At 40.9% G+C, this 11,054-nt stretch overlaps 1 protein-coding gene across 2 annotated transcripts; it reads right to left on the bottom strand.

Annotated features, from left to right (window-relative positions):
• Nucleotides 1-1,081: 1,081 nt before the first annotated feature.
• hmgb3b (high mobility group box 3b) lies at nt 1,082-4,965 on the bottom strand. 2 transcript variants are annotated; one of them, XM_058415132.1, is made up of 5 exons: nt 4,848-4,965; nt 3,427-3,627; nt 2,627-2,769; nt 2,329-2,503; nt 1,082-1,952 (listed from the first exon to the last, which is right to left on the bottom strand). In XM_058415132.1, the coding sequence occupies exons 2-5, from the start codon at nt 3,574-3,576 to the stop codon at nt 1,803-1,805; spliced, it is 618 nt and encodes a 205-aa protein (XP_058271115.1). In that variant the 5' UTR covers nt 3,577-3,627; nt 4,848-4,965; the 3' UTR covers nt 1,082-1,802. The 2 variants fall into 2 exon arrangements, with proteins under 2 accessions (XP_058271115.1, XP_058271116.1); XM_058415133.1 differs by having other exon boundaries at nt 4,856-4,873.
• Between the last annotated feature and the right edge of the window lie 6,089 nt (nt 4,966-11,054).

Genomic DNA, 11,054 nt, shown 5'->3' with positions numbered 1-11,054 from the left:
GACCGACGTCATATTGAACCCTATGGATTAGGAATGGGATGTCACTTAAGTTCATATGCGAGTATAATATATATATATATATGATCATGAACTGAGTATAAAAATCAGAGAAGAGCCAATGTAAGACATACAGCAATCAGCCATGACATTAAAACCACCTGCCAAATATTGTGAAGGATTCCCCTTATGCCATTAAAACAGCTCTGACTCTCAAGGCATGGACTCCACAAGACCTCTGAAGGTGTGCTGTGGTATCTAGTACCACATGTAACATCATGGTGGTATACATCAAAGAGACATCCACATAAGTGCCAGAAAATCACAAAGTGTACTGTTTACAAGCATCAATAAACTGTCAATAGTTTGCGTTAATAGAATGACCAGTGGTTCTGTGGACCGATGCCTTTTTCAGGTCTGGATCAGGCAAGGTATCTCAACCTTTGCTTGCAACTGGCTTTCACCATGCTGCATTGTATATAGTTATTTATAAACAAGGTTATTGCTTAGCAAACTGGTCCATAGTCATTGCATGCTTTTTACATGTTCAAAATCCAAAGAAAAACATTAAAATTAAGGTGGAGTGGTGTGGATGTATGAACAGGAATTATAACTGAACATTTAAAATCATATATATAAAAAAAATATGATTTTAAGGTTGTTTTGCCATAAAGCTTAAGTCATGGTAAGTCTCAAGTCATTTATTTCCAGGTGCTAATAAAAGTTGGTCCGTTTTGACATGTACAGCATTAACCGATCTTTGCTCAAGACATACCCCTTAGCTTTACTTTATGGCAGCCTTGCTTTTAGATTTTAAAGGCTCTAGGTACATTAGTGAATCAAAAGTGTGGTGCAGTGTTCCTTGTAGATCCAGGTTCCAGTTTGCATGAATGTCAATGTGGGATTTCTCCAGCTTATCCCACCTTCCCAAATCATGCTTCTATATGGATTGGGATAAATTGCCCCAGTGTATGAATGTGCATATGCATGGTACCCTGCAACACTGAGCAGTCATGACCCTGGCCAGGTGTAAATGTTGCTGAAACTTTAGAAGCATGCTTAAATGAACTACCAAGACCAAGTCTTGCATCAATGTTGACCACTTTATTCCCATAAATATTCATACAACAGCAACAAATTATAAGAATATGCCATTATAATCAAAACAAAAATCACATGTAACATTTTACATAAAAATAAACACAACTCCTAGATCTAAAACATATTTTAAATAACAGTTTTACCTATGCATAAAAAACAGCACAAATAAGGGATTAACCAGATAGAGCTTGTAACCATGTTAAACTGGTTAAGTCCAAAAAACATTCTGCAAATGGTTCAGTGCATTCACCCAAAATTCCAAAATCAAGTCAAGGGGAAACCCTACAGACAGTGGCTGAGCTTAAAACAACCTCCAGCACTTGCCAACAAAAACTTGCATTTTGCTACATTGTTCTGCCAAATTAAACTGTACAACTCCAAGCTGGGAAAATAGAAAAATAAAATGTACATTCTAAGATGAATCAAAACAACCTTAAACAACTTTAAGACATGCATGTATCCTTGTGCTACCAGAGGTTTATGGCTAAACAGCAAAAACATTTTTCCCCTTTCTTTGAAAAACTTTGGGGTAGCATGAACAAAAGCATACTGCAAGTCCAGACCTTCTGTAAGATAATACATTTAGTCTTAGCTTACAGAAGTTGGGCTTCTCCATGGGTGCCAAATACACTGACTCATTTCATTTCACACTGGCAGTGATGATTGCAACACCCCCTAGTGTCAGATTAAGGATACAAAGTCCTTTAATCACCTTCCTCATCATCATCTTCATCTTCTTCCTCCTCCTCTTCATCATCATCATCGTCGTCATCGTCGTCATCATCCCTGGATTTCGCTTTGCTTGCTGACATCCCTCCACCCACTTTCCCCTTGCTCTTGTAGTCTGCCATGTCCTGACGAAGGGAAAAAAAACCCACAGGTGTGAAAAAGCTTTTGTTTGATCACTGGCTGAAAATAAAGGCTGATTATATTATAATAATGGATTTTGCCATTAATAATGAAGATAGGCAAGAGTCAATGAAATGGCAAGTCATTGAGACTGGTAAATGGGAAAGATTTGTATTCCAAACAGTTCAAAAAAATCTATTAACCACCCTGTCTCTAGCAATCAAAACACTGATCGAAAGCTTCAAATACTGCATGTATGGAAGCTAATGTTTACACTAAAACACACTGCTCCATCTCATCACAAGCACAGTCAGTACCCAAATATCACCTGGGAAAAGGGTGTTCATGCTGATTGGGTCTTCTATAAAACAAGAGGTTTACCTTCTGGTATTTGTCCTTGAGTTTATTGGCTTTTGAAAGGAAGGGTTGCTTCTCAGAATCAGACAGATTGTTCCACATCTCTCCAAGCTTCTTTGCCACATCACCAATACCCATGCTGGGATTCTGAGCTTTGATACTGGGCCTGTGTTCAGAGCAAAACAGGAAAAATCCCGACCTACAAAGGCAGGAGGGGCTCATTTAAATATTGTAATGCCACAACATTTGGATGTTTGCATATTCAAAAGGGCCTTTGTTTAAACAGCCCCTTCAGCCTAAAGACTGGCAAGAGTGCACATACGGTGGCCTCCTTGGTGCACCAGGGTCCTTCTTCATCTTTCTGCCCCTTTTGCCTGGATTGTAGTGCATCATTTCTTGGTCATAGCGAGCTTTGTCCTGCTTGGCCATTTCCTCAAACTTAGTCTTCTCTTTTGGAGACATAACCTGAAAAGGGCAGCAGGATGAGGAAAATTCCTCCTGGTCAGCAAGTACACATTTTGAGGGTGGGGTGAAAGACATCTCAAAATGAAATTTGTACCCTGACTGCTGCCGCAGACAGAAATTTAACATTCTACTCTCTTTAAGAGTTATATTGACCGTTGTCCTGCCAATATGAGTGGTGTTGAACCGAGACACATACTTCAACTGGTACACTGCAGTATGTACATTATTTAGACTTTAATTCACACATTTTGATATGCTGCAAGTGTAAACACATTCAGGCAAATGCACTTTTCATATAACAGATTGCAGCCAGAATCAAAACCTTGTATGTTAATTGTACCCTGCATACAAAAATGTTGGATATTTACAACTAGGATTTGCCAAAGATGTCTGCTGTTTACATCAGTCAATGTACAACACTTAAGGTTTTTTCTTTGTAACATTGTGCTTTTAATATATGCGATTCACCGGAACACCATCAGGGAGCCTGATTTACCATTGTTCTTATTATTCCCCAAAGCAAATCATGGGAACACCACAAAAAAGAACAAATCTAAACACCAGCTGCTTTGAATAGCCGTCCTATAAGCTGCGTGACTTGTATAAAGCTTTTGAGTTTTAACAAAACAGACGGCACCAAGGTCACAGCCCACTCACTTTCCATCTCTCTGAACACTTCTTGGAGAATTCGGAGAAATTCACAGAAACCCCGGGGTTCTTCTTGTTGTGCTCCTCACGACAGGTCTTCACAAAATAGGCATAAGCAGACATTTTGCCCTTTGGCTTTGCTGGGTCACCTTTTGCCATCCTGAAGGCTGGATGACTTGGTGCTTAAAGTGGGGTGTAATTAAAGAGTACCTAAAAAGGACAAGTAGTAATACAGTCATAATTAGTCAAATATTCAGTGTTCCAGTCATATTACACACTTTACCATCCACTAAAAGACAAAAAATATTCTTTAAAAAAAAAAAAATAAAATAAAAATTATAAATAAATAATAAAGAGCAAGTCAGACTTAAAATTACACCAAACAGAAAGAGCGACAGAGGGAGGACTGTATAATAAAGCAGGCTGCTAAACGCCTGAGACATTTGGTGTGTGTCTACAGGGAATTATTCACCTTCCATTTTGTGAAATTCAAACTCATTATTAGACAGAGCCATTAAAGTGTGTCCTAGCGGGTTTTATTTTTTCCGATTTCGCCGATACGCTTTGTTGGAAAGAGAGAGAAGCGCGACAATGTAGGCACTTTTACAACACTGGACGCAGCTCCGTCCTCCCTCCCTCTCTCTCTCTTCCTGCAGCACAGGAGCGACGCTACAATAGGACTCCATTCATTAAAATGGCCTCTCGGCTAAAGAAGGCGGCTTAAGCTAACAAAGCCTCTCACACACGGCTATCATACACCAAGGGCTTTTGTTGTTGTTTTTTTGGTTGCTTGTGTGTTTTTTTCCCGGCGCGTTTTGACTGCATTTAATAAAAATATTTAATATGGTGAAAACGAGCTATATGCAAGTTAAAAGATAGAGAAACTTTTGAGCACCGCAGTCTCTTAACAAAAGCAGAGGAAACCAGCCATGACCGGCAAGAGGATCCCGGGCTCGATTTAACCAATATCTAATGTTCCTGAAAGACAAAAAAAAGAGGAAAATAACAATACACAACTTCTGATACACCTAAACCGAGAGTATAATCACGAATATCTGAAATTATTATTATTTATTTAATTTTTTTTTTTTTTTTTTTATTATCGTCGTTGTTACTTAGCGTAAGGTAAAGTGTTCTACACCAGGCCATGTTAAAGCAGCTCGCCGGACACACGGTGTGCGCGAGGCGTGTAACGGAGAGCCGGTCATCCTGCTCCGTGTAGACGAATGAAATGGCAGAAAAGTACACAGGTGGCACACTGAATACTTATTTCTGATTTTGCTACAAAAGATGCGAATAAACGCACGTTTGCTGGTACGCGTACGATAAGCGGGAAAGAAATAAAGCACCAGACGCTGGAATATACACGGTAAAAGGTGGAGTGAGGCTGAAATAAACACTTTAGTGTGCTGAATCACGATCATACTCACAGAAGTACCTCGCTGAACGGTCCGCTCTCTCAGCTCGCACTATGGCTACGCGCTTCTTCCCGACAGAGGACTACACACAAGCCTCGCGCTAGCTCACCACGAGAGCGTACTGATTGGTCAACTCCGGCACGCCTTTAAAACCACCTCTGCCGCCGAGGATTGGCTCGTAGCCTCATATTTATTCATGAGGTTCTTCTACTATTGGTCAGGAAGGCGGAAGCCACGGACCCACTGTTTGAATACAGCGCGGGAAAGCGGCGCTGTCAAAAAACCCATTGGAACCGTGTAGCACTCACAAGACTCTAACATTCACAGGAATCAAATGGGGGAAAAATATCACATGCTTACTTCTTCTTCTTCTTCTTTCGTCTTTTCCCTTCAGGGGTCACCACAGCGAATCATCTCCCTCCACCTATCCCTATCTTCTACATCCTCAACACTTGCACCCACTAGCTTCATATCCTCATGTATTACATCCATATACCTCCTCTTTGGCCTTCCTCTTTGCCTCCTGCCTGGCAGCTCCATGTCCAACATTCTCCTACCAAAATACTCACTCTCCCTCCTCTGAACATGTCCAAACCATCTTAATCTGGCCTCCCTAACTTTGTCCCCCAGACGTCCAACATGAGCTGTCCCTCTGATGTACTCGTCCCTAATCCTGTCCAACCTTGTCACTCCCAAAGAGAACCTCAACATCTTCAGCTCTGCTACCTCCAGCTATGACTCCTGTCTCTTCCTCAGTGGCTAAACCATACAGCATGGCCGGTCTCACCACTGTCTTGTACACCTTCCCCTTGATTCTCGCTGATATTTTTCTAACACACAGAACTCCAGACACCTTTCTCCACTCATTCCAACCTGCCTGCACTCGCTTCTTTACCTCTTTCCCACACTCTCCATTACTCTGGACTGTTGACCCTAAGTACTTAAACTCCTGATCACATGCTTTCTTACTTTATGTATTTAATTGTTTTCCTGAATTTGTTCTTAAGACTATTAAAAGCTTGGACCTGGTTTACACTGAACTGTAGCATGTATGATGCCTGAGAATGCAGTAATACTGTATAATGTAATATAATATTTTTATTATCAGACTGAGATAGATATAATTAAAATATATATATAAATTTCTATTACTGGACTAAGAAAACTAAATGTGTGAGCTTCAACACCCAACCATAGATGGGATCTATAAATGCAGCTGTGCTAAAGATTCTGAATGTCCTTGATTAGGAACTTTACTAAGTAGCTATAATAACTGACCTGCATCCAGTGTTTGTATTTGTCATGATTAATGTGGTTAAACTTGTCAATGTCTACATTACTGTTGGCTCTGCTGTATGACGCGGATCTTCACAGACCTTGAAACTGACGCTCCAGGTTTAAAACATGAACTTTTTGTTCATGTTCTCAAGCCACTTGAGATTTGTTCTCAAGCCACTTCTTGGTGGTCTTTGCAGTGTGCTCAAAACATGAATAGACTTTTCACAGTGAACCAGCACCAACGGCTCATAAAAAAAATAGGGGTTTTCTCTACCTTTAGGTCTTATAAATGTCATAATACTCCACAGTTTTTCTTTGGGGTAAGTCAGGGGACTAGGATGATCATAGCAGAATCTTGATTTTGTGGTCAGTAAACCATTTTTTGTAGATTTTGATGTACAATTTGGCTCATTGTTCTGGTGGAAGGTCCAACCATGGCCCATTTTAAGCTTTTAGGCAAAGGCAGTCAGGTGCTCAATTAATATTGACTGATATTTGATAGAGTTCATTATGTCATGTCATGCATTCTAACAAAATGTCCAGGACACCTGGCAGAAAAATAGCCCCAAAACATTAAAGGGTCACCACCATATTTAACTGTCGACATGAAGTACTTTTCCATATGTCTACCTCTCTGTGTGTGCACCAAACCCACCTCTGGTGTTTATTGCTAAAAAGCTCTTTTTTGGTTTCATCCTACCATAGAACTCAATCACATTTGAAGCTCCAGTAGTGTCTGGAAAACAGAAGATGCTTGAGTTTGTTTTTGTTTGTTTATAAGAATAGACATTTTTTAAACCCTTCCAAGCAACTTGTGGGGATGTACTGTAGATGACCTTGTAGTTTTGGAGAATTTATGACCCCAAGATGCAAATATCTTCTGCAATTCTCCAAGTGTGATCCTAAGAGATTTTTTGGCCACTCAAACCATCCTCTTCTCAGTTTGTTTAGACAATGTAGACACACATCGTCTTCTATTTTGGTTCATAACATTTCCAGTTGACTGGAACTTCTTAATTATTGTCCTGATGGTGGAAATGCAGCAGATCCATGTATGGGGTGACACCTCCACATCCCACAGATGATTAAGACCTGGGGAATTTGGAGTCAACACCTTGAACCCTGTGATGTTCCTCAAACCATAATGGAACAATTTATGTCAGGGAGAATTATTTGAAGAGACCATTAGAGAATACTGTTGTCATGAAGGAGTGGATCATGAATGAATGGAATTGGTCTGCAGTGTTTCCATAGGTGGTACGTGTCAAAGTAACATCCACATGAATGCCAGGCCTTTATCCTGGTGCCATCAATTCCCCAGGCAAGCAATGCACACACACGGCCATCCAAATGATATAAAAGAATAACGGGATTCATCAGACCAGGCTACCTTCTTGCAGCACAGTAGCTGTTCTGTGGGATTCAGGCAGGCTAGACTTCACTCCCTTCACACACACCACTAAGCCTTGGGTGTCTATGATACTGTTTCAATATTTATCATCAGGACCTGAGAATGAGGTATTAAAATGCAGATGCAGTTTACCTCCCTCACTGCTGGAAGTAGGAGTGTCATGTTCCCACAGGAGGCAAAAGGCTATGGCGAGTGCAAAAATGACAACAATTTGAGATTGCGGGTTGACTGGATTATTGATGGAAGGTATGAGAAGGACAGGAGACTAGAGGTACGGTTATAGCTTTTATTGCCAAAACACAGCAGCAGGACTGGCATTCACAAACAGTAACAATGGGATAAGCATGGAACTAGGACAACAGAGAAACTAGCTTCACCTAGGAGAGAAAACGTGCCAAAGGAATGAACATAGTAAAACACACTACACTAGGATTTATTATGTAACTAACATACATTAAACAAAACTTGGCTAAGCTAACAAAAAATACAAGGGATGGGACCTGCCCTCTAACATAGTGTATATAGACACTCAAAGAAAACATGGTGGAATGGAGGTGCATGTAGTCTTACCTGTTCTCAAATCAAGGGAGCTAGTATAGGGTGGAAAGGAGAACAAGCAACAAACAAGCTAATAGACAAACAGACTACAGGGCTAACAGTGTTAACAGGGATCAGTGAGCCAAAGGGCAGACACAAAGGCTTCAATGTGATGCTGTTAAACCAATAGCTCCACCTCTTTTAGTCAGATTCTTGCCTTTCTATTGGTCTAGACCTTTTACCCAATTAATGGTGATTGCCAAAGGGACTGACCTATATAGGAGGACAAAAATGCAAGCACACAATCACGTAACAGGTAACAGGATGTGTGTAGTCTATTTTATACAAATCTTTTCAATAAACAAAGCAACAGGGGGCTGGTTGTGAAGTAACATTCTTTGAATACTCTGTCAGATTGTGAATAGCAGTTCAGAATTTCAGTTCAACATAATATACACTTGTCACTTTTTAGGAACAACTGTACACCTGCTCATTTATGAACTTTCCTATCATTCAATCATATAGCAGGAGCACAATGCATAAAACCATACAGGTCAAGAGCTTCAGTTAATGTTCACACCAAACATCCAAATCTGGAAAAATGTTTCGGTGACTTTAAACATAGCATGGTTGTTGGCACCAAATGAGCTGTTTTGAGAATTTCAGAAACAGAATGGTGTGAGAAACAAAAAACCTCCTGTGAGTGGAGGGTCTGCTGGATAGAACACATTACTGGTGAAATTGATCAGAGGAGAATGACCAGATTGATCTGGACAGGAAGGCTATAGTAACTCAAATAATCACTCTTTACAATCTCAGAATCTCAGCATGCACCTTGAGGTGGATGAGCTACAACAAAAGATCACATCAGGTTCCACTCCTGTCATCCAAGAACAAGCATTTACAGCCATCATGGGCAGACAAAAAAAAAAAAACTACACATGCTGAAGCATGGTGGTGGCAGCATCACGCTTTACAGCACATATCACACATTAAAAAATGGTTTCTGATTGTATTCCAATTCATTTTTATAAATTTCTATTTATAAATTCTATTTAATTTCTGTTATAATTTCTTTCACATTGAGACTAGAAAAAGTTCCAACATGATTAATCTTGGGTTATTTTTTTCCATTATCACAAACACCTGACATTTTAACAGGGGAGTGAAGACTTTTTATATCAGATGTAACTGAGCAGGGCTACAGGTGTTCTTATTAAAGTGGATGGTGTGTGTATTTAGCAGACACGTCTTGGTTTGGTATACCGAATTTCTTGCACTTTCAGTGAAATTGTTTATTTTACTATTTGAGGTTTTCGTGTAATTAAGGTGGTATTATTAATATTACTGCATCAAGCACGATGTCAAGAGCTGTTATTGAAAAATAATCAACAATGGGGTGGAGTGATGAAGCTAAATATAAAGCATGCAAAATTGATTTTTTTTTTTTTTAAAGGCACATTCTGGAGTGCTGTACTCATATACCACACCAGTTTGGGACAAAGTACAGCATTTGAGTAATTAACGACAGAATTGCTGTATTTTATATTTGTTTATACACTGAACAAAATGATAAACGCAACACTTTTGTTTTTGCCCCCATTTTTCATGAGCTGAACTCAAAGATCTAAGACTTTTTCTATGTACACAAAAGGCCTATTTCTCTCAAATATTGTTCACAAATCTGTCTAAATCTGTGTTAGTGAGCACTTCGAGATAATTCATCCACCTCACAGTTGTGGCATATCAAGATGCTGATTAGACAGCATGATTATTGCACAGGTGTGCCTTAGGCTGGCCACAATAAAAGGCCACTCTAAAATGTGCAGTTTTACTGTATTGGGGGGGTTCGGGGGGGGGGGGCGGGGTCCGAAAACTAGTCAGTATCTAGTGTGACCACCATTTGCCTCACGCAGTGCAACACATCTCCTTCACATAGAGTTGATCAGGTTGTTGACTGTGGCCTGTGGAATGTTGGTCCACTCCTCTTCAATGGCTGTGCGAAGTTGCTGGATATTGGCAGGAACTGGAACACGCTGTCGTATACGCCGATCCAGAGCATCCCAAACATGCTCAATGGGTGACATGTCCGGTGAGTATGCTGGCCATGCAAGAACTGGGATGTTTTCAGCTTCCAGGAATTGTGTATAGATCCTTGCAACATGGGGCCGTGCATTACCATGCTGCAACATGAGGTGATGGTCGTGGATGAATGGCACAACAATGGGCCTCAGGATCTCGTCACGGTATCTCTGTGCATTCAAAATGCCATCAATAAAATGCACCTGTGTTTGTTGTCCATATGCCTGCCCATACCATAACCCCACCGCCACCATGGGCCACTCGATCCACAACATTGACATCAGCAAACCGCTCACCCACATGACACCATACATGCTGTCTGCCATCTGCCCTGTACAGTGAGAACCGGGATTCATCCGTGAAGAGAACACCTCTCCAAAGTGCCAGACGCCATCGAATGTGAGTATTTGCCCACTCAAGTCGGTTACAACGACAGACTGCAGTCAGGTCGAGACCCCGATGTGGACGACAAGCATGTAGGTGAGCTTCCCTGAGACAGTTTGTGCAGAAATTCTTTGGTTATGCAAACTGATTGTTGCAGCAGCTGTCCGGGTGGCTGGTCTCAGACGATCTTGGAGGTGAAGATGCTGGATGTGGAGGTCCTGGGCTGGTGTGGTTACACGTGGTCTGTGGTTGTGAGGCCGGTTGGATGTACTGCCAAATTCTCTGAAACGCCTTTGGAGACGGCTTATGGTAGAGAAATGAACATTCAATTCACGTGCAACAGCTTTGGTGGACATTCCTGCAGTCATCATGCCAATTGCATGCTCCCTCAAAACTTGTGACATCTGTGGCATTGTGCTGTGATAAAACTGCACATTTTAGAGTGGCCTTTTATTGTGGCCAGCCTAAGGCACACCTGTGCAATAATCATGCTGTCTAATCAGCATCTTGATATGCCACAACTGTGA

The sequence above is a fragment of the Hemibagrus wyckioides genome, linkage group LG18, assembly GCF_019097595.1.
Source record: "Hemibagrus wyckioides isolate EC202008001 linkage group LG18, SWU_Hwy_1.0, whole genome shotgun sequence".
Taxonomy (NCBI): domain Eukaryota; kingdom Metazoa; phylum Chordata; class Actinopteri; order Siluriformes; family Bagridae; genus Hemibagrus; species Hemibagrus wyckioides.
This window is presented reverse-complemented; position numbering and strand designations above follow the sequence as displayed.